The following is a 24,762-nucleotide window of genomic DNA, read 5'->3' on the forward strand; positions in this document are numbered from 1 at the left end:
AGTATTAAAATACAAAATGATACATTACGAAGGTAATCCGACAGAAAAGGTTTGCATAGAGTAATTAGGAACACAGTGTAGGTGGATAGTAATGTAATTGTTGGTGCACATGGTTGAATCATCTCAGTACTCGCCTGTTTACGTTGAAGTGACAAAGTAGGAAGTCTGGCTGGAGACCTTAACCAGACTAGCAGTCAATGTGGGTCTCCTTTAGAATCATCCCCAGACTAAACAAGTGTTTATTCTTGTAACCATGATGATAACGTTTCCCTAAACATAGCAAATTATCGTCGCAATTTTACCCAAATCCACAAAGGTTATTTACCTTATTTATGTCCTCATTCCAACCTTGTAGAAGCCAATAACGTAATAAAAGCCGATAACGTCATAAAAGCTGATAACGTTATAAATTTGCCTTTTTCGAAATGTAGTAGGCCAGTTACGTAATAACTGGCCAATAACATAATAAAAGTCCTGAACCGATAATGTAATAACTTATTACGTTATTGGCTGGTTATTACATTTGCAAAGAATTTTATTTTTTTTTTTTTTACCAGGCCAATAACGTAATAACTTATCACGTTATTGCCTAAAAGATACTACGCTATCGGTTAAGGACTTTTTTTTTGGCCAGTTATTACGTTATTGGCCTTTTAAACTGTAAAAAGTGCAAATTTATTACATTATCAGCTGTTATTACATTATTTGCTTCTATAAATCTACACCATGAGCTTTTCTGAACCTGTCCGGTGTACTTGCGCTGTTCCTTCTGTTCTGTTGCTTTAATCGCGAAAGATTAAAGAAGCGTTCTCGATCTTGCTGCTTTCCCTCTATTGCGCCGTCTAATGCAGATGTTCACACACACACATACAGACACTGGTAACCCACTTTCTGGTTCTGTTAGTTCATGCTGTGCACGCCTTTTCTTCTTCCTTGTTATTTCTATGTTATTTATTAAAGCCTATTCTCATTTGAATTCGACTCTGATTATACTGATTACCAGTCTTGTTCATCTCGTGCTCTTGTTTCAATTTGCACTGATGCTCAGCACCTAACTCAGTAACTATCTATTCTCGTGTTTGTCTTTTTTTCACACTCGTGCACACACATTACCATGTTTTCTTTTGTCAAATCAGTTTTGTTTCTCTCACTTCCCTCCACTCTGTCCTTCATTTTTTCTCTCTCTCTCTCTCTTCAACTAAAAGCCATTCAGCGAAGCATTGTAGATGCTCTTACCCTGTAGCACGTTCACACATATTTGCACAATTCATATGTACCATCATTTATATAGAATGCACGGATCAATTAACAGAGAATTGCGCAGTGGGGTCCAAAAGCCTAAGATCACATCGAATATCTGTCATGCTGTCATGGAAACCTGGAAATAATGAGAAATTAAAAATAAAAAAATCAGGTTCTGACATGCAAAACAAAAATAAATGATTAAAATTCTGCACTATTTCGAGCTCAGCCATCAATTTTAAGCACATTTTTAGCCTTTTTGGCAACTTCATTGCACAAAAGGTCAGATTCTCTTAAGTTGCATGTTATCCTTGAAGTACTCATTCAGATGACAGTCGTGACATGGATTTGATCTGCTTATCAGAGGCTTGTTAAAGTAACTCAATTTGCAGCCATTGTTAACCTGTTATAAATTTGGCTGTGCCACAAGTTTTTAAGCACAACATTGATCACTGGTAGCAGGAAACGTGGCATCAGAACTAAAGGGGCGAGGTGCTTTCTTAGTGTCGAATCAAGGGGACGGTGCATGGCAGCCTAAGACGCTTTGCTCAAACTGGATCAGTTGTATCCAAAGCACGATCAGGCAGACCAAAAGTGAGCACGCCATCAGAAGATCAATACATCATTATTTGTAAACTGAGAGGTAGAAAAGCAACTTCATCACAGATGCAGAATTTGCTAAATAAAGAAAACAAGTCTCCAATCAGCAAAAGTACTGTCAAAGAAAGGCTGTCTCATAGCGGTCTCAGTGGACGTGTAGCATCTCTAAACCATCGATCAGGAGGGGAAACAAGGCCAAAAGCTTGGGGGTGGGCGAAGACATACCAGCATTTCACAGCGGATAATTGGAAAAAAAAAAAAAAGAAAAAAAAAAAGTCCTATTTACTGATGAATACAAGTTTGAGATTTGTGGCAGCAGCAGCAGTGTACATAAGGTCACAGACAGGAGAGAGAGAACGATGCGGCAGTGAAGCGACGAAATGACAGTGAAACAAGGTGCTGGGAGTATTCAAGTCTGTTGTGCTTACTCTGTAGCTGAACACCTGCACCGAATCGACTCCGCCGTGACCAAGGGACACGCTATAACGTCTCTGGTTTGCGTCTTGGCGGAGAAGGAGTCCTACTGCAGCAGGATAACGACTCCAAATGCACCACAAAGCTTTGCAAGAACAACACAAAGAATAAAGAACGTGACTGTCGCAGACTTTTCTCCACTTGACCCCAGTGAACATTTCTGGGAGACAAATGCTCCTGACATGGCATAAAGCTCACTGAGACATTGTCAAGTCATGCCGGAACAACGTGGTTTATTTGGACCCTTCTGCACATGCCAGCACATGCACAACGAACACACACACACAGATGTTCATAACCCCCGAGGCATCTGTTGAAGCTGCAGAATGCTTAAAACACACATTCATTTGCATTATAAGCGAAAGTATGACAGCGACAGTGTCATATAGACAGACAGGCATTGATCTGATTAGAATGCAGCGCCACATTTTGCCCCCCACATCTGTCATAATATCATATAACAAACATGCGATTGGTTTTCTATTTGTGGAATAACTGAGATAGATTTTCACGTCTGCTTCAACCGCTCGCGCCGATCCATCTTTCTTTGACTACGTGGTACGTCGGCCTGCGTCTACGGCTGATGGGGATGTGAAGAGATTGGATTTTACATGTGTAATCACTGCTTATGAGATGTTAATTGTACAGAGCGGTGTCCTGTGGGACGCAACATTAGATATGTGTGGCAACGCACGCACAAACACCGACGCACTCACGTTGTGTAACTGTGTCCACGTAGCGTTTGTTTAGACCAGCTGTGTGTGTGTGTGTGTGGCCCAGTTATTGTCATCGTAGCTGGATGAGATGATCTGCATAAAGACTAATCCCTAACTGTGATTGTGGAGTAGATACTTTTCTAGCAAGCTGTTTAGTTTCAGGGTAATTTGCTGACTGATGTTAAAGAACCCATGTGCTTCACTCTCTCAGGCCTCCTGGAGTTTTCTCCCGTCCTCCTCCGATACTTCATCTCAGGTATGGGTCCCAACCACTGTAGTTAGATCCTGTGTAGCAGTACTGTAGAGTAAATTATCAACAATTTGTAGACTTCCCTAGTGTCACATATTGTTGGGAAAAAAAAGAAAAAAAAAAGGTTCCTTTTGTCGTCCTTTTTTTCTGACAAGTGGGAGGAAAAGACAACGAAGCAAGGAAGATGAGGAATGGTAATGTTTCCCCGCTGTCTCGCAGCGCTTGGGTGCCTTTTGCACTGTAGCTGGCTGGAAGCTTGGCAAGCTGTGGCGTAATAGCTGAATCCACCTGTGGAGTTATTCACTTGCCTCTGCTCTCTAGTCCCGTCCATCTGTTTGTCTGAGTAGAAGTATAGAGCCTTTCACCACTTCCCGAGCTAAGTTTCCTTCCAGGCCCTCCCTCCCCACCGCCGTCATTACTTTCAGCACAACTCTCGAGTCTCGGCGAGGCTATGAAGAGGAGCCATGAAGATCCAGCAGACGATTTTCATCTGTTTAATTCCTCTCTCTCTGATTGCGTCCGTACGCCTGATGAGTCACAGTTAACCCAGTCACACAGCTGTGTGATTCCCGGCGCACTGATTCATACAGTGTGCCATCACAATGCCAACGTCTCTTCACTCTCCTCTTCCTTTCCCCTCCCTCACAAACTGCTAATGAAGTGAATCTCAACTGTTTTTCCCCCGATCCCTTTACCCCAACAGCTGATGGTGAGCGATTGCATCCACAATACTCTTTTAATTAGTATAGAGAATAAATTGGTTGAGCATGCCTTTTTCCTTAATTGCTTTTTCCTCAGCTTGGATTTAATTGGGCTGCAGCACTGTTTATTGATCTCCTTTGATGTGCTTTAATTTGGATAATTTTATATATTTATTTTGGACGTGACGAGTCGGTTTGTCTTGAGGGGGGAGAGTGTTAGGCAGCAGGGCCGGTACTGCAGCAGACTGCAGTATATTCAGCGAGCCTGGGGTCCAGTGTGTGATGGCAACTAGGTGGGGAGATTATCAAACCCAGAAGGCAGCAAAGCAGCTCCACTACAGTCTGAGAGGCCTCAAGTGAACAGCTCTTTGATCTCACATCAACACCTCATGAATGCCAATGTGGATCAGTAAAGCGAGGGAGGCAGGCCTTTTAAGCCAGCCTTAACAGGCCTGCAGGCCAGTACATATTCCTTCCAGCAGCTAGTTTGTATTTTGTGCCTGATTCATGCTGCGTCATCTCTCCCCCTCCTGCCTGCCACAACAAAGCCCAATTTTCATCCTCCGCCTCCATAGTTTCATAATTAGTGTGCTTCTCTGCGTGTGATTGTGGGTTTGTTTCCTAGACACGCGTGTGCACTTGCTTGTGCGACCATTTGCTGGTGCAGTTTGCGTACATTGCCACCGACACTCCACCCGGCTAACTCTTTTCGTCTCCCTCGCAGGGGGTAACTTCACCCTGGCCGAGCTGGGAGTGTGCGAACCGACTCCCCCTCCGCATCCCGCTGCCGTTCCCTATTGCCCCGACCTGGGCCTCCTCCAGAGGGGGTACTCCCTCAGCGCCGGCTCCGATGCCGACTCGGACCCCGAGGGGCCGCTGTCTCCGGAGCGAGCCATCCAGCTGTGGGCCGGACGAGGGGGGGTGAAGTCCCGTCGCAGCTCGGGAGTGTCCAGCCGCGATAACTCAGCCCTCACCCTCACCGACTCTGAGAATGACAACAAGTCTGACGACGAGTCAGGTAGGAGGAAGTGTGGTCAGGCTTGTGTGTGTTCAGTGTGCCAAAGCACAGGCCCACTGATTGGAGAAAAAATGAGTAAGACAGTGAGTAAGACTTGATGAGGGAGAAGAAACCGGGAAGAAAGCATTGGATTGGTATTTTTATTCAATGCTGAGAGGGATTGTGAGAGAGAATGTATGTATGAATCTTACAAAAGTTTGTCAATATTGATATCGTCTTCAGAAGACCTCTCAAACATGCAACCATTATATGAATTGCAAGAGAGTTGGATTTATTGATTGGGTCTGTTTGTGATCTGAAGAACAGTTGTTGTACACCCCCCAGAGGGCCATCCTTATTTTCATCAATAGCACTTAGCCAAAGCCCTCTAACTCCACCCTTTTAAACCACTTATCTGCTGAGATCTCACCACTGATCTGTCAGTGTTCTTAAAAAACATCTTTTGGATTTTTCCGGACACAGCAAGACTGGAGCATTTTGTGATCCAACGCCGACCAGAATGCAGTCGGAGAGAAGCTAATATTTACATCTGGAGCTCATCCGTTCTCTGAGTCTCTCAACGAGTGCGAGAGTGCGATGTTCCCAGCGGGAATCTCCTTCCTCTGGCAACTTTGTTTATTGCCAGCTTCCCATTTCCTTGTTAATCCTGACGCAGTCGTAAACCTGTGCACAAGCTCCGTCGAGGTGTCAATGGAGGTTAATGAAAAGTGGATTGAAGGAAGAGCAACAGTCTAATTAATTGAATTCTCGGCAGCAGCACATATCAGCTGTGGATCAACCTCTGTTGGACCGCGGGCCTCCGAATCAGAAACAACTTCTGTCGGCTGATCAAACTACTCAACACCTATTAAACACGTCAAGAAACACCTTCCCTGAGACGCGCCTCTCATCGCACCACCCGATAATTGCTTTGTGGTTAATTACCAAGCTAATCTTGCAGCCACAGATATCAGCTGCAGACGCCGCTCTCACTTTCTCTGTCTCAGGGCCAGAAGAACGCCATTGAGCACTCTGTCGCTGGCATTTCCAGACCTTGTAAAATTAGCTTCTTAATCCAACTCTGTATTGTGATAATCATTCGCCTGCAGTATGATGTCACTGAGTGTTGATTGTTAAGAAGATCAAAAGTTGTTGTTGGGTTGTTGTTTTTTTCCCCCCGATTTTCCAAAAAGAAACTTTGCCAAAAAGTGTTATTCGTGTGTGTTTTTTGTGCTCCTACAGGGCCCTAAACATTCACTTGTCTTTTGCAGCAATTCATTTTGATGATTATACAGAACATGTGTCAAATCAAAGTCAATTAGATTTAATTCGAGACTTCAAAAGCTCGCCTTCTATAGAGGCGTTCGGGGGAACCACCAGCTCACGCCTTTAGGCTCGTCTCACGGTTTCACAGGCTGGAGATTTAAATCGTGCTCCTGCACTTGTGTCTCTGCCAGCGTGAAGAGATCAGAGGCGGCGTGGCAGCCCGATAAAAAGACCAGGTGTGTGCGTGCGTCTGATCGAGTCAATTCGTTAGTTGCTTAGTCGCTCTGAATGAGGAAATCTCACCCTTTGCTCCTGCGCCTCCCTCCAAACAAAACACCTGATACCGAAGGCACGTCACATCTCAAAGCACCCAGACGAAAGATTTCACTCCCACTGAATAAAACCGTCGTGTGTTTCCCCCCCTATCAAAGCAGTGTGGGTGCCGAATTTGCATGTGCACATATATGCTACTGTCATTGTGTTTCTATATGTTATTTTGCCCGTGCGTGGGCGTGAGAGCGTTCGTGCCCAGGCCTCGTACATGCGAGTGTGAAAGAGGAGCAACGGGAGTGTCAAAACAGCAGGAGGAGGATCTGAGGGTCTAATAATAGAGATTGACAGAGGCAGACAGAGAAACAACATCATAAACACATGCTAACAAATCAAAAAGACAGTGATGTGCTAAAACACCAAACAGCACGCTGCACCGCTCTCATCTCGCTGCATCTCTAACGATCTTCAGAAGTCTCACCTCCACTTGCTTCTCCTCCTCCTCCTCCTTCTTCATCTCCCTCCTCTCCCGTCTTTTCTTCTGCGGCTTTTCAAGCTTCCTCTTTCTGTTCGCTGCACACACTGCGCCTCTCACCACCTCTCGTTACGCTCCTGTCAGCGCAGCTCGGCGCCTGTGAATGACAGGTGTCAGTTTAAGGGTCTAGGGTTTCCCTTCAGGGCACCGGCGTACATGCGGATGAATGTGCCAAGCGTGCCCTATTGCAGATCTCACCACCAAAATAGAAAAGCCCAGAGAAAGGGTGACAGATATTACAAACCTCTGGGTTACTATAATTTGTCTGTGGGATTTTTTTTATTTTATTTTTTTTAATTTTTTGTTGGTGTCACCAGGGCAACAGGCTGCAGAGAAACCAATGCATATATGTTTATTTTACCTCACAGCTCCCATTTCGCATCATTATAATTAGTAAAAATCTCCTACGTAGAGTGTGAATATTATTTCCCCACATATCCCATGCTGCTTAACTGCATGTACTATTTTTAAACCCTTCATTCTGGAGGAGTTGAAACAAACAAATCCAAACTGAGTCAATAACAAATTAAAATGTGTTATCCGTTTGATAGGTACCAGCCACGCTGCCTGGTGCCTTATAGTCTCAACACAATTAGCACCACATATACACCTGTACACGTGGAAGCACAACTCCAGCATAGATATATATATATAACAGCATTACCTCACACATATATGAGGTAATGCTGTTGTATGCTGTCATATGTGACTAAGTGTGTTTCTATGACTGTGTGTATACGTTAGACAGCAGGAGACAGAGATAAGAAAAATGTAGACGGATTGTTGTCGACAGGTTTTGGACAATAAATGTACCGATTTTCACTGATAAAGAGGTTTGAACAGTTCTCATGTTTAATTCAGATACAAGCTCTTATAGTTTTTTTCCAATTTCAGTATTTATTTGTAGTCACAGTTTGGCAAATTTATGCACAATCCGTCAAACGTGTACATGCAAAGGTCCACCTCTTCTAATTTTTTCCTGCGCCAACGAGCTGCAGACGGTTCAGTTGTCATCGCATTACACAATATTGAAACTTCACTCATAGTTTCTATCGCATACGGCTTTGAAGTAATAATAGAAAACGACCGATATGCTGACGACAGCTGATAAACAGAAATTATTGTTTTGTCGGTGAATTATTGTCCGGCCCTAATACGCACACAGACATGCGTATTCTGTCGACACGCCGACTGACTTTCAAAGGCTGTGAAAACTTGAAACAGAACATCAAGTAAACAGTTTTTTTTTTTTGGTTTTATTTTTTTTTTTTGCATCTCAACAACAGAACAGCAGATATTTATATATATATATACAGAGAGAGAAACTCATCTGACTGTGTCCAAGCTCCTAATTCAGAATGCCTTTTACCCATGTAGTAGTTTTTCTCTGTAGTTGTGTCTGGCATCTGTTAAATCAGTTTCTGAACTGAAACTGGGATTTTTTTTTTCCCCTTTTTATTTATTTATTTTTGTTGTTAGTTTGTGGTCGTTGTTTCTTTTTTTCATTTACTGCCAAATTCCAATTACAGAGAAGTATGTAAAGCCTGTTAAATTAGTTTCGTAAATGCAACTCAGGGATTTCAAAGTTTCTCTACATCCGGCTTTATTGTCGAGTATTGAATAAAGACACTTCTCTTTTATTGCCCCTTCCAGACACTATTAAAATAAAGAGACTAGAACGTTGACTTGGCAGAGCCAATGCGAGCTCCTTTTGCGCGAGCTCAGTGAGACAAACAAATATGGGCATAGAGAGCAGCTTTGGGAGATTTCATTTTGGCAAAGTGGAGGAAGAGATTTACTGTCACACTGTGCACCGCCTCATAAAACGTCCGTCTGGAAACACAGGCAGGAGAACGGGAGCGCCTGTAAATTCCCACAGCAGCGCCTGATGGCCGCATCCAAACTGCATTGATCAGGACGGGGAATGATTAAAACATGCATTAGATGAAATAAGATCAGGCTTCGGCATTGATTTAAACCTGAGGCCCAGGGCGGGCTTTATGGCCACAATCCATAGTCCAGTGCTCTACATGTGCTTGTGTGTGTGCGGGGGTCCATATGCCTCCGTGTTCCCCTCTCATTAAATAGCAGCCTGTTAAGGAAACAGACAGAATCTAATTCAACTTCAACATTGTTTTCCGTCAATAAATCTTGGTTTTACTCATAAGGCCGACTTCATATACACAGGCACAGACTGGCCGCTCGCTGCCCAGTTGAGACCAATCACACATGTATGCTGATTAGCTGCTTTCAGACAATCTCCCTCTCCTCCAATCTCTCCATCTGGTCGACTGGATAATAAATCATGGGGTAGTATTGTGACGTATGTGACAGGATGTATTAATCTCATAATTAAAGAATGAAAAGGTGGCGCTAAATTTAGTCTGGCCTTTCTGCCTAACCCTGCCCCCCATCTGAGCACGCTCAATTGCCTGGTTTTCCTCAGAGACCCTTTTTTTTTTTTTTACTGTTGATTTTCTTTTTCTTAGAAGCCTTTCTGTGATGCTTTTAAACTTTATGTTAATTTCCTTTCTTTTTTTTTTTCTGACAATAGAGGGGAAAAAAAACTTTTTAAATGCCCCTTAAAACATCTGCAGTCAGAAGTTTTTTTGTTATTTTTTTTTTTTCGCGGGGGGTTGTACCCAGAGTGGTAATTATGCTTTATAAAAGCCGAGCTGGGCAAAGTGATTCCTCTGATTAACTAATCAAATCTACTAGCACAGGTGGCAGAGTGCCTGCACCAGTGCCTCTTTCTTTATTCTTTTTTTTTTTAAAGTGAACCACACCATAAATCAAGTCACATTCAAAGCAGCCGATGTGCTTTTTTTTTTTTTTATACCTTACAAAAGCGCAGCGCGGAAAAGATTGTCTCAAAATCAAGGAGATTAAGATAATGTTTAATTATGATCATTTTCATTTTGAACAGAAAGTGCTCCATACTACGTAGATTATAATTATAAGCCACGCGGTGATTGTGCGACCCCGTTGGTTCAGGTGTGAGAAGTTAGATTTCAACCGCAGCCGCTCCAGAACACCAGTAACTCGACTCATGCAGCTCCTGTCTATCAAATTCGAGCAACACTTATAGAGTTGGGCTGGTGGGGTCCCCTAAGATCACTGCTGTCCCCTCAGGGTCTCTGCGAGTGTGTGTGAGCAAGAAACTGAAAGTGAGAGCTTGCGAGTGTGTGTGTCGGTGTGTGTGTGTGTGTGTGTGTGTGTGTTAGGAGGGTTGGGGGCATTAGCCTCTGATTGAGTTTTCAGAGAGCAACGTGGGGTGCGAAAGGCTCGACAATGGTCTAACAGAATTAGTAGCTTGTGATGAATGGTGTGTGAGAGCAGCACTGACAGCTCGCTTTCACAAATACACACCACTGCGAGTGTGTGCATGCGTGTGTGTGTGTGTCTGTGTGTGTGTGTGTGTGCGTACACCTCTATACTTCACCCACTGGTTCAAGGACTTTTTGTTCATGCACTGAGAGCTACGCATGCTGGAATGAGAAAAGTAGTGATGGACACACACACGCGCGCACGTGTACGTCTTTGGTTGAAGCCAGGGGGGTTGAAAAATGCCCCGCAGTCCGGATCAATAATGATTGGCCTATTCAACATGCTGGACGCGGGGCTCAAACATGCTCACACACTCACGCAAACACACTGGTGATGGATAAATAAGATAAAAAATAGTCCTTGTTGAGTGTCTCCGGCTCAATAAAGACATTGCTGGACCGACGCTGATATTGAACACAAGGACAGACACGCGCATGCAGAGATACATAAGAGCAGTGTTTAACAAAAGCCCCGGGATATTGATCAGAGAAGATGGATGCTAAGTCACATTGAAGGAACGGAGCCCGGGAGTGACGGCGAAAGGAGAGAAGAAGAAGAAGAAGCAAACCGAGGCGACGAACAAATGCAGAGATGATGGAAGGATTTTCACATACAGATGACAATGAAAGCATTCAAATGTGTGTTACTGTGCGTACTCGGTGGTGTAAGCAGGCGGCGGGGGTTCATCAGCGACTAACGGTATTATTATCAGGCAAAAGAGTCGCAGGCTCGGTGAAATATCTTCGGCGTCGGACTTGTAACTTGCTGACGACTGCGCTGCCACCCCTAATAGGGAATTTAGTGAGCCGTAATGGCCTCTCATACCATCTTCGGACCTGCCAGGGAGAGAGAGGGAGAGGGAGCACTGAGAGCAAATTGAGAATTCTCCAGTCAATTATGAATGATCATATTTTCCTCTGCATGCGGCTGAAACTGCTTTTGTAGTTTAATGCTCAGCGCTTTGCCTCCCAATGAAGGCTGGAGGTATCAAACTGAGAGTAAGAATGAGGGGGGAAAAAGGTAGATGATGAAGGCTGCATTCATGTCGGGGGGTTTTTTTTCCCTTTAACCATATCTGGCATCCGCTTTTGTATAATTTTAATTTCTGCCTAGCCATCTCTGGTGCTGTTATGTTTCTGTTCTCATGCTTTCATTCTTGATTTCTCATAATCTTTTGTTTGTTTTTGTTTTTTCCCCCCTCTTCTCCTCTCGATTTTTTTTTTCTTTCTCCCATTTCTTCACCTCCCAGCGTACCTCGATGATGAGGAGGATGAGGATCCGTTTGGAGACTATGTGATCAGTAAGTCACATTCAGACTGTAGCCTCCCCCCTCCCTTGATTAGTCAGCCCACTTTATGTGATTGTATTTCATGTGCTTTTGTTCCCCGTGCTTGTCTGCGTGTGATTCACTGCATTGTCTACCAGTTGCCCGTCTATGAAACATGCTGTTGCACACAGTATAAAAGCTTCTAACCGGGCTCCAGCTGAGAAAGTACAGTAATACTTTTTAGAAGTATGATTGCGCAGATTGCTGTAATTGCCGCAGCATTTATGTCGTAAATCAAAACATTACATTTCTCTTTAGTCCGTTTTTTATTTTTTTTTAAAAGTTGTCAGAGTGTCGGCGTTGGATGGAAAGGAGAACAGTGAAATAATTGGTTTCTGCACGTTACTCTTGTGTTTCATCTGATACAAGGTAAAGCTCTCCTCCTCGTGCCTCATCTACATTTACGAGCAGCTTTCATTATGATCTCCTGTTCATTAGCACACGTCCAACTGGTTAATCTCTTTGCGCTTGATCAGAGAAAATTTCCCAGAGGGTGCTTTTGTTTTTTTTTTTTTTTTGGTTTGGTTTGGTTTTTTCCTTCCCTCCTCCGCTATTGGAAAGTCAGCCGTATTTACTCGTGTTTCGTAGATTGTTTGTCTCTGTGAGCATGAATTAGTGTTAATGCTTGTGTTATTGGGCTGTGGAGTTTTCATCTGTTTTCATTAGTTAGAAGTGGAAGAAGTGAGTGAGAGCAGACTGTGTAGTGGAAAAGAAGGAGGAAAAAAAAAGGAAAACATTTTGTATGTTTGAAGGTGAGGGTTATATTTTTTTTTATATTTTATACCATAAGGTTTGCGTAATAGGATTTTTTTTCTTTTTTTACATCTTAGACTTAATACTAAGGTCACAACCTTGAAGTGAATAGAAAGGAGGCATTCATGTTCATGGCGGCAAAGAGATGAGGAGATGTTGGAGCAAAGATTATCTAAATGGGATCATTTGAAGGTTTATTATCTTTAAGCTCTTTTGAATGGATGGAAAAAGGTGAATTTACTTAACAATGCACACTGTGACAGCGACAATCTGAGCCTCACATATACATATTAGATAATAAAGTGATGCAGATAAATACGCAGCTTTAACGCCACTTCATTTGTTTTGGCCTCCGACGTAAACGAACAATGGAGCGTTATGACATTGACACCTTTGAGTGAAATTGCTGTGAATATAAATTCACACGTCGTGCGCTTCTGGCTGAATTAAAATACTTTTACAAGGGAACGTTTTCATCGCTGATATTTACTGATGTTAATTTCCCTCTGTGCCTTATTTTATTACTTTCTGTCTGTGGAAGCAGGTCAGAAATATACTATTTGCAGTGCACATTGTTCTGTGGTGAGAAAATAGCTCCACTTCTGTGGAAATTAAAGTCTTGAAATAGATTTACTGTAATGCTTATTCAGTCTAAAGCACAATAACTCTGAGGAGTAGTTTTAGTTAATCTTCACCTTTTTGTATTCTGAGGCATTTTCTTTAGGAATTAATAGCCAAATAAAACAATATTAAATCAACTTTTAGCTAAAAGTTTTTTTTACTTGAGATGTGTCATGAAGCTAATGATCTGGATCGTCATTTTCTCCCTCATGGTTATATAGAACATACTGTACTGTCAATGACCAAAGCCTGAAACTATACAAATGAAAAACTCTCCTTCTCCTACCATTATTTTTGCGAATATTAAAGCAGTATTTCATTTCGGTACATTTTTAGCTTTCCAGCTCTTCAGTAGCACTCAGTTTCTAACAAAAATCTACTGTGACTGACACTGCAGGCTTTCTGAATGTATCTCTTAACTTATATGTTCAAATTGAAATAAGGAACATTCACTTCTTATAAGACATTAGATCCAGTATATACGCTGAAATATTACCGCCATATAACTTGCACCGATCAGCCACAACATTAAAACCACCACGCGGAAACAGCTCCGTCTTGTCTGTACACATGAAACCAAAGTTGCCAAGCAGCCTATTGCATTATAACAACATGATCAATGTTACGCGCTTCACCCGTCACCTGTGGTTTTAATATTGTGGCCGTAGATGTGCTTCATGTTCGTACACCACAAGCTACTAACTCCATGCACATCTCTCAAAATGACAGCCTTTACCAAAGTACAGAATGTGATTTAACAATTAATTAAGTGTCTGCAAGATGAATCATTCATACAGATGTCAGATGTCCGAGGAATGATATACAACCCCACCAGTGACTGTAGAGGACAACAGGCTGGGCAATCATTAATCTTCTGGACTGGCATATTGGCAGTAGCGTCCACACGACATAGGAACATACAGAGTGCACCTGAAAACACCTACACAATGGTCACGTTTCTGCTCGTCGGACTCATTAAGATTGCTTTGAAATTCCGCTCGTATCCATATGCACCACGTATCCACCGCCTTTTCCTTCCAGACAGAAACATCTCAGAACCAGAGCTCCCCAATCGAGCGATGCGAGAGGACACGCCGTAAACAGCTGTGCACCTCTCTCCGTGCAGCAACTTTAGCTGTTTACCCACCCTAAATAACTTGTAATCAGATGTTTTCTGGTGCTCACCGCCTCAGCCATCCTAAGAAAACGGTTTCTTTTGAGCCTCCTGCTGCCGCCGCCGCAAAACACATCTGGTCAACGCGGAATCATTTAGCCTAATTGGTTTAATTATGACGGACGATCGGACTGTAAATCCCCGGCAACGCCATATTACCACCATATCTAATTGATATTAAGTTGTACTGTTTGGATTGCAGAGTGGGGGTAAATCCCATGATAGCAGCATTAAAGGATAGTTACGAATAGTTTAATGAAGCGATGCTGTAGATGCTTCAGCTACGACGTCATCTGATGTAGCTGAGGTTTCATTTCGCTCTTTTCAGTCCAAAGTGATGCAACAAAACCTCATTCAGTTATTTATAGGTGAAAGAACATATCGGTCAATACAGTCTGAACACTTGTCTCTTTTTTCTATATGTCCGTGAACACCGAACCTCAAATTAACAATGAAATTAATGCAAAATGAATTATCTCAACAAAGACTCTTACGCTGCAGCCATGTGACGTCTGTGTTTTTGCTGTGTAATGTCTACAGGTATCATTATTAATAATAAGTAAATTATTCTTTCTAAAGAAACTAAAGTGAAGGTACGTGAAGGCAGCAGCTTTACAGATCCAAAATGCATGAATATAGTTCAGTCTTAGGTTGGAAATATACCAGCAATCCAGCAGCTTGTCAGACAGAAACAAACAGCAACCAAACATCTTGAACTGCAACACATTATTGAAAAAAACAACTATTCACAAAAGCATATAACATCTCTGGAGTCATTTTAAAGCACGATTCTGCCCTCAGATGTCACTGTATCCTGCAACTGTTTTGTTTGTTGTGTAGTTTCACAATAGGGCTCTGAGACGAGAACGAAGAAACACACAAATAATGTCAGAGCGCTGCTGAGCACCACCACTGGTTGAAATGTTGTCAGACATGTTTGCAATAAGGAATAAAAGCAGAATAAAGTCTTGGAAATGAAACTGTTTTAACACAGCCGCATTCCTGCGCTCACGATTGTTACCCGGCGAGATGGAAGACGCCTTGAACGGCAATGAACAACCTTATTGATCTTCTGTAAAAACCGCTCGGAGAATGATGTTTGAATTTTATATTGCTGTTTTTGCTTTCGTTCTTTAATCTTCCTTATAAAGCGTTTTGTGTAATAGAGTGTTAAAGACAGTGAGGACTGGTGCAGCTAATTCAGTCATCAATTAATCAGATGGCGGTAACCTTTTCATACCTGCAAGTTCTACGGTGTGCCCATCAGTACGAACTAAAAGCACAAGTAGTTGGCCTCTTGGATGTTTCACTCAGTTTGCGTGTGAGCCAACCAGAATAAATTGCTGGGACAAACCAAGCAGACACCAGTCGTAAGTGCAAAGGCATCAAAGAGCATGGGAGAGTGACTTATCTAACTTTGTAGCTACTGAAGGGTAAATTTAAGGGTAAAACTTGCAGTTTTAACAGTATTTCACAAGGTCTAAGTAAGGTCTAAATGCATCACAGCAAACATTCCAGCTCCTGTTTTAGCAGATCTGCCAGATCCCCCGTGGTGGAAAGATGCTGAGGTATGTGAAGACATAAACTTTGCAGTCCATGTGTTTTGTATGACAACAAAGCACAGTGTGACCCGAGTAACAGTCTGGAGACTGCTGACAGATCATAAACTGCATTTATTGTTTGGAAGTTAGCAGGCATAGTGTCCTGATGAAAAGTCCTGTGAGACAAGTAGTAAAAAAAAAAAAACACTAAACAAAAAAAAAACACGTACAAGCTGTAGAAGGCAATTTTTATGAGAGAAAATCAGAGTGAATAGAGAAGCGAAGCTGTGGGAGACCAGATATCATTCAGAGGTTGTTTTTCTGTAATTTTTAGAATGAACAGTTGCAGCAGCTGTCACTTTATTGTTCCACGATACAAATAAAAAAAAGAAATGAGAATCAGTATCATCATTAACAGAAAGGAATCAACAGTGTAGTTAATAAACCTTCATATTCCCGTTTTTTAAACGTGTTTTAAAAATAGAACGCATCCAGCAAACGTCGAGCCAAAAAAAAGAAAGAAAAAGAAAAAGCCGCTACCCTTTGCTGCACTGTTAGCTTTTTCCACTGTCTCTACTTCAACACGTAGCAGCTGCGCTTGGCGTTCAGCACTTCCTCCTCCAGCAGAGTGATTATGACAGGCTGATTGGTGTTTTGTGTTCTTGGGGATGAGGAGATCAATGTGGGGCTGATAGCGAGGGCTGGGCCGGGAGCGGCGAGAAAAGGGATAAGAGAGAATGGGGATGAGGTCTTGTCGCTTTCGAATAGAAAACGGATCAGGAGATTTTAGGGGAGGAGAGGATGGAGTTAAAAACAGATGATGGAAAGGGGGTTAGAGCTGGTAATGTGGGGAAGATTCTGGGGGATTGTCGGGGAGGGTGGAGAGTAATGGATAAAGAAAGAGGGGAGCTAAGGAGAAGCAATTGAGAGTAAGATCCAGATTTAACAGTACAGTAGAAGAGATGGCTGAGGATTAACATTCTGTGACTGTCTGCAAGCTCCGGGATGATCTCTGGTGTCCCGCGGTGCACTGTGGGAAGCCCACCACTGCTGTGGGGGTTGAGGCCCACTGCCAGGGCTGTCACTGTGTGCGCGTATGAGTGCGCGTCCTCATGTGTGACACTCAGTCTAGGTGTGGCAGGTGGAATGAGGTGCTGATTCCAGCCCCCCCACCACGCCGCACTCCGAGCAGCTTGATGGATACGGCCCACGGGTGGCATGAGGCGGACGTTGCGCAGGCATTCATCTTAAGTGTCAGGATGGCCCTTAGTCCAGAGCTGGTTAATCTCCCACTCTTCACTTTTGATGATTTAAAAGGAAGGAGGGGGGGAAATCTGCAATCCAGCATAATAAGTGCACACTTTTTTTTTCCTCCCCCCCCTCTGTATGAAGCGAGGAGAAGTCGGTGGATAGCTCCTTACAGAGTTTTAATCCATATTGATTTGTGCTTCATGCTGTCTCACCGAATGGAGCGCAGCACCGCGGGGCACCACACAGCATGGCGAGGCATGCCGTGGCGTTACCTTGCAAGTCTCTGCTGGCCGGTGTTTGTTTATGTGTGAAATAGAAAGAAAGATTGAGATAGTATGTGATACACAGAAAAAAAAACAGCCCAAAAGTGCAACGTCTTCACTTCGGGTTCGAGCACGTGCAGCACGCGGCCGTAGAACGCCACGCTTGAGCTGAGATTAAAGAGGTGCTCCTGCTATTGATGCTTACCGTTCACACATACTGACTCCTCTTATAAGCCTGAAGCTCTCGGGCATGTTTAGCATTAAGTAGGAAATTTAGGTAATTAGCTTTGATTGGGCAGTTACTATTTCCTATTGGCACCGGCGCTGTAGCAGTAAAATAAAGAGTGGATCAGGCCCGGCGTGCCTCGGCTACTCCGACCCACAGGGGACGCGATGATGAAAAGATGTCTCAGAAATCAAATCTAGCACAATCTGTAGGGTCTTCATTATAGGTAAACAGACTGATGCGGAATCAATTTATTGGAACTTAACAAATACGCTGTGCATTTGTTTCACCGCGTTCATAACCGCTCTGCTCAGTCATCGTATGGATGCCGAGCGAAGAAACAGACCCTGATTAAAACCACCACTACTCAGCAGAAAAAGGGAGAAGGAGGGGGAGAAAAGAAAAAAAAAGCGGCAGCACTGATGTCAATATTTCTGTTAAAACTGTTTCTTCTCCACTCAATACTTGCTTTAATAGGTTGGCTTTGTTTTGCGGAGAGTCAAACGGGAGGAAAGAGAAGAGATGAATAAATCTATATTAGAGTCTCTAACCTCTGATTGTGCAAGTCCTCTTTGTTTTGCCACTTAATTCTCAGAGCTGGCTAATCATCAGACAAGTATCTGACTTTATCTTCCATCTCTATAACCAAGCATGGAGACAGACTGGTATCTCAGCTGGTCCCAAATCTCCCTCTCTGAACCCTTTCCACGGCTAAGCCAAGTATCAGTTGTACAGGCAGTCAGGCGTAAGCCCACAAAACAGAGGACTGTGACTCTCTGGATCGGTATCAGCTGTTTTGATTTTGCCATTTTCATAATGTCTTGATTTTGCAAACTGGTGCATGAGATGTGTTTAGTCTTGTCTTTAGCCCTCTCTCTCTCCCTCTCTCTCTGTCTAATCATCAAACTGAGAGCTTAGCCCTCTTTATGCGGCGGTGTATCTGCCCCACTAGTTACGATCAATAGTGCACCTCGGTCACCTTTACACGTAATCAATGGGTCAGCCTAGACTAGCCCAGGCTTCGTCCCCCAACGGTCCCTTTGCAAAGTCATAACTATCTATTTTAGGGCAGACAGCAGCAAGTCACTGAGATCAATAACAATACATACAGTACATAAATCCCAAGCTGATCTTTGAGATCAGTTGCGCGGCGAATCAAAGCTCGATTGGCATGAACTAAACACCCGGCAGCCTGCGTCTTTATGCACAAAACTGCGAGTGTGTGAACGAAACACAACCTCATGAATATCAGCAACCAGTTTAAAGGAAGTTATCCACCCAGAAAGCACAAGTCAGCAAGCAAAGCAACCAGACCCGCCTCGAACTGAAACGTACATTAGCTTTGTGTCTATTTCAGCAGCATTTTACAGGATTGCCGCACCAGGAGAGTTTGTCCACTTCCTGTTCAAACCTTCATGTCATCATATGTCCACACTGATGCTCCTCAATGCACTGAAGCTGTATCACCTGAAACACTTGATTATACAAAATGCTCTGTAAAAACCAGCAGTAGTTTGTGTTAAAAGATTTATTTTACCACAAAACTATCACATGTGCAGTATCTTAAAACTAAAGGTCGTTCCATGCCAGCTGATTTAACTCATGTCATAGAGTTTCTTGAAAATAATGAATTAAAAAAGTCTATGAAGTCTATAAAAATGCTTTTTTTGTTAAAATAATTATTCATATTAAAGTAGACGTCAAAATACCTTTAAAAACAGTTTTGTTTTTTTAGCTCTGAAGACATATTTGATCTCTAAATTTGATAGAACTGCAAAAATATGGTATGAAATCTAAATTTGGTTTCCAACAATAGATGGAGGGCTGCAAGGTGGCACAGTTGGTAGCACTGTTGCCTCGCAGCAAGAAGGTTGCCGGCTCGCGTCCCGGTGGGGGCACTGGGATCTTTCTGCGTGGAGTTTGCATGTTCTCCCTGTGCAGCGTGGGTTCTCTCCGGGTTCTCCGGCTTCCTCCCACACAGTCCAACAACATGTTGAGGTTAATTGGTGATTCTAAATTGTCTGTAGGTGTGAATGTGAGTGTGCTTGGTTGTCTGTCTCTAAGTGTAGCCCTGTGATAGACTGGTGACCTGTCCAGGGTGTCTCCTGCCTTCACCCTGAGTCAGCTGGGATAGACTCCAGCCCCCCACGACCCTAGTGAGGATTAAGCGGTGTATAGATAATGGATGGATGGATGGATGAATAATAGATGGAGATATGACACTAAAAAAAAGATTCTTTGTTCGGGTAGAAAATTATTTATTGTTATACATCTGATTACTGTAAAACTTTCAGCATTAACTGTTGAATTTCCACTTACCCACAGGGTGTTCAGTACATGTTTTAATGAAAGTAATTGGTGAGGCCTAGAAGGAGGGGCCAAATTTCAAAAACTAATAATAGTAATCATTTTCTTTACAGCTGCCTCTAACTTAATAGAAGCTTTCACATGTTTGTTTGTTTTGGGTTTTTTTAAACATATGAACATTGAGGGTGATTTACCACGGAATGACCTTTAATTTAACGATCCAAAGTGTTCCTCTAGTGTTTAATTCAGAACCGTACATCTAACATGGCTGCTGGTCAGTAGGAGTTGACAGAAAATGGCTCTTCGTCCATTTTTCAAACTAGTATTACACATATTTTTTTTTTAAATTGTCAAAATAATTGCACAGAAGAACCTTCATACCCCACTGAAATTAATAAAATAGCAGCTTGACCCTGAACCGGACAATCCAACCTATCAATCTAGCGACACAATTTAGATTGGATGAGATTGACAGGTTGAGTTTGCAGCACTGGTTGTCTGGTAACATGTTACTGCTCACCTCAGCAGTGGACTAAATCAGAATCATCCAACCAGATCAATATTAGTATGCTTCAGTCACCTCTGGGCTTAATTAATGCAACCCAGCCATCTGAACCTATTAAAAATGAATTGACTAATTGTGGATCGGTAAGCCGCCATCGCCTCTCTGTTTCTGTCCAAAGGCGCGAGAGAGACGTGACATTGCCAGTGTACCGATTTTAACCCAGAGGACACAAAACGCTGGCAAAATGGAGGGGAGGAAAAAAAAAAGAGCAACACGTCTTTATCTATTCAGTGTAATGCAGTTTTCAGTCTCGAGTCCTTCTGCATCTTGTCATGAGCCTCTATATTGATTTTACTTACTTTTGATTCAAGGCGCCCCCTCTCTCTCTTCTTTTTCTTCTTCAATTTCTCAAGCCTTTCAGCATTGTGAATTTCCTCATCAATGTAGCTGACCCGAGGTGCTGGGATCACTCCAGTAGCAGCACTTATTTGTCTGCTGCCACCGGACATTTCCAACGCCTTTATATATATATATATTTATTTTTTTTAACCATATTCTGTTTTTTTTTTTATTCCAAAATAACCCGCTCCTCTTGGTCTCCAGCTATTCACTCTCACTGCGTGTGTTTTCATGAGTTCCTGTGAGCTGCGAGGAGGCAGAAAAGCTATATCTGGCCCTATCAGAGCGAAAATGTCAAGAAGTGTGCGAAAGAAAGCTTCATGTGTCTTTGCTCAGTAGATTCACCTGATCTTTTAGCCTTTTGCTCTGCCAGTATCTCAGTATGTTTTTGCGTGTGTGTGTGTGTGTGTGCGTGTATGTTCGTACCTCAATCACTGTTTTTTTTTTGTTTTGTTTGTTTGTGCCTAACTTTGCGTAGGCATGCATGTCTGCGAGTGTGAGTCAATGACAAGTGTTTGACTTTTTAACAGATCTCATTTCTGCCTTTCTTCTCCATTTCTCTTTCATTGCTTTTGTTCCCCCATCTTTCAGTTCTTCACACGTCTGCCGAATCTTTTTTTTTTTTCTTCCCACCTAACTAGAATTCATCATAAAAGCATCCCTTGGCCTTCTGAGGCCAAATATAGAAGACGGCATCTTTCGTTTGCTTTTTGCATTTCATCATCTTTTTTTTTTTTGGTTTTGTCTTATATGTGTTTTGTGCTCATTTATCTTACTTGGACAAAGTTGGAGATGTAAACAGGAGTAGCGTGTTTGTAATATCTGGAGTATTCTGCAGCACACGGTGTTGCCGCGAACACACGCGGGAGAGCTCACATACATGAGCAGGGAACCACACATACATCAGTTAACAATTAGCCCCAAGTGCACTTGACTCTGTATGTTAAGGACCCATCCAAAGATTGCTGGTGTGGGATGAGAGGTATGAAAAGTGAGAGATTACTCACCCTTTCCAATACGCCCACACACACACACACACACACACACACACACACATGCACGCACATCTTTTCCCTCATCTCTCTCTCCTTGTCTCTGTCATGTGATTCAAAACTAAATCCTGTTTTGCGTTCTCAGGCCCACACGTTACACGGCGAGGTGCGCGTTATGAGTCGAACTAGCTCTGTAGCGATGTCGCAAAGCCAAGTCCCTGCCTAATCAGGCCACTTACACACACACACACACACACACACACAAACACAAAAACACACATGCACACACTTTGCGGAGGCCATGTGTTGGGACGGTGATAGAGGGTTGGCAGTTGGCAGACAGACAGCAGACGCTGTTCTTCGACATCAAACGTCTCAGAGCAGAATCTCACTTTCATGCCTACTCGGTTCTCCCTCTCTCTCGCTCGCTCTCTCTCTCTCTCTCTCTTTCTTGGTCACACACACAATCACGCACGCACACACAAACATAACAACACACACATTTTCTCTGATCTTCCTGCCAAAACTCAAAGACTTGGAAGGTCTAACAGACACACACAAGCAGACACGTACACACCGACATATACCCAAGCGCTATAAAGTCTTGAATTAGGTTTCGTCAGCCCCTGTTGAAACCTGCTCCGTGAGACGTAAGTACAAGTAACATGTGGCTTGATAATTATTCCAAAAAATATATACATTTCTGTAATCCTTTTAACACTGAAACCAGTCAGACATCACGATCTTATCTACCCCCAAAGACAAATACAAGAGGAAGAGCAAACATGTAGTAAACATGCGTCGCATCGCTGTGGGGTTCTTATAAAATATACAGATGGGAGGCAGATTAGCATAATAAGTTTACATGCACCCATACAGGGCACAATGGGCGACTGCACTGTAATATGAAAAAGATGTGAGTCATACCCACAACCCAAGTGAATGCTTTTTTACTTTTTTTTTTTGGAAAAGGTCCAAAGAATTCTTGTCAAGGAACACTGAGGCTCCTCTGGTGTTTGTTTCTGGGTCAGACAAGGTGTGGATTCAAATCTGAATACAGTGTTCAGCAGAGCATGAGTGGAGGGTTTTTTTTTTTTTGCAAATATGTGTTTCCCACAAACATTTTTTTTCAAATTATTTGTTTTCAGGAAGAAAAAACATGTCAACTAGCTGGTGTTCCTCGTAAGACGGGTGTTTGTGCATCGGCTGCTCAGCCCCGTCAAACATCGAGTCCCTATACAACTTAACTGAGTCTGAGGGAAGCATGTTTTCTACCAACTTAGGTTTGTTTGTAACATCACAAATGCTTCTTATCAGCATCCTTGCCGTTTATCCTGCTGCTTCACTGTCTCTCTTTTGCAGTTAGCTGATCATGTATTCGATGGGGCTGTCCCCCTGATAACCCAGAAAGCAGAGAAAAAGCTCCAAACATGCTGCTAAAGGCTCAGATTTTTTTTATCCAAAATGTGTGAGTTTAAGTAGTTTTGGTGCAAAACCTCAACCAAGTTGCTTATCGTGTAAATGTCAACTAAAGCCTGGAAATTGCTAGAATAGCAATGGTGCCTAAACCTAACCAAACTTTGAGGAAAAACTGGAAGTAAACAACTTAAGTCTAAGATGAATGGACACAGACTTTGTGGTGTTTTCAGACTGGAAGCGTTTTCAACCACGGCGCAGTCTTTAGAAGATTCATAAGATTTCAGAATGACACTATTAGTTAAGTTGTCATTTTTAGACAACCTGCTTGTGCAAAACAAAACAGAAGCTAAACATAATACATCGCTATTCCACGATTTATTTCATCTTAACTTGTTGCTGAGGTAGTCGAGATGTTACTCGTCTTTTGTTTTCTTGTTGGATGATATGAGAAACTGATTTTATTTAATCTAGAGGATAAGATTAGCCTGTGTTAGCTCTAACAGTGTACTGCTTTGTCTACCTATGTGTCACACTGGACAAATGATTATTCCTCAATTTCTAAAAACAATAAACAATTACATTTAAGTGGTCATACATTTAATAGGAACTTATTAACAGTTCTAATATTTATACCTTAATATCCTAAAATATAGGAGTGTAATAAAAACCAAAACAGGATTATTATGTCTAATTCCGCTTTCATTTCCGCTCCTCAACAAACTCAGATATAAATACTGGGCTTCCTGCACATGCCTCGTGCCTCCACACCAAATGTGGTTGTTACGGTCCAAAGTAACTCTGCTGCCCGATCCTGTTTGGTTTGGTTTGTTTGGGCTGGCGTGGAACCTTATTCTGGTAAGAGCTAAACAACTGGTCATGATCAGTTATTTCTGCACGAGCACTTTAATAAATCTCTATTATTGGACTTCCCCAAGTGGCTCAATCATCGAGCTACCTGTCAGTCCATGTGACGCTGTTTACAAGTCTTGGTTTGACTGTAATAAGTCAGCGTGACCGCAACATGAATCAGTGCGAAAGACAACAATGCGTCAACAATGTGAGCAGGAAGAAAATCCCAGGACCGGAGACCCTCGAGGTCCCTTCACAGGACTCCAGCAGCGAGAAAACAGCAGAAAAGAATTAAGACTGATGTAAATGTCTTGATTAAACCTTTGCTTAGCTCCACTGAATCATTTAAAGGTCTCTCTTATTCATGATGGATGAATGGCAACAGACAGTGATAGAGAGTGGACTCAACAGACAAGATGGAGAGATACTGCATAGATATGATTGATAAGATGAAAAATGATTCATCGACTCATCTTGACACAGCGAGGAGCTGCAAATAGAGCCATGGGTGGCAAGCCAGCGAAGGAGAAATTGACTTCTTATGTCTTTAGAAAGTTTTGGAGGAGGACTCGTGAAATAAATCAAAGTGAGGGGAAGTGAGCAAACCTGTGCACAATGCATTTCTGTTACTGAGATTTACATCATCTGTGTCGTCACGCGGGAGCTTCAGCCACTCGTGCACACGCATATGCACGACGCGTGTGCAACCAGATCCGCTTTACACACACGAGCTGCCTTCACCTTGACAGTGGGCTGA

The 24,762-nt window shown here is 42.7% G+C and overlaps 1 protein-coding gene across 1 annotated transcript in view; it reads left to right on the top strand.

Annotated features, from left to right (window-relative positions):
• Window positions 1–24,762, top strand: part of tenm2a (teneurin transmembrane protein 2a) — a 168,027-nt gene that overhangs the window by 19,743 nt on the left and 123,522 nt on the right. Inside the window, exons 2-5 of the mRNA XM_008278130.1 lie at window positions 4,708–5,027; window positions 6,764–6,783; window positions 13,432–13,440; window positions 13,993–14,026. Of these exons, the coding sequence (XP_008276352.1) occupies window positions 4,708–5,027; window positions 6,764–6,783; window positions 13,432–13,440; window positions 13,993–14,026 (383 nt within the window). The remainder of the gene's footprint in view (window positions 1–4,707; window positions 5,028–6,763; window positions 6,784–13,431; window positions 13,441–13,992; window positions 14,027–24,762) is intronic.

The sequence above is a fragment of the Stegastes partitus genome, unplaced genomic scaffold (assembly GCF_000690725.1).
Source record: "Stegastes partitus isolate 25-593 unplaced genomic scaffold, Stegastes_partitus-1.0.2 Scaffold116, whole genome shotgun sequence".
NCBI classification, from domain to species: Eukaryota; Metazoa; Chordata; class Actinopteri; family Pomacentridae; genus Stegastes; species Stegastes partitus.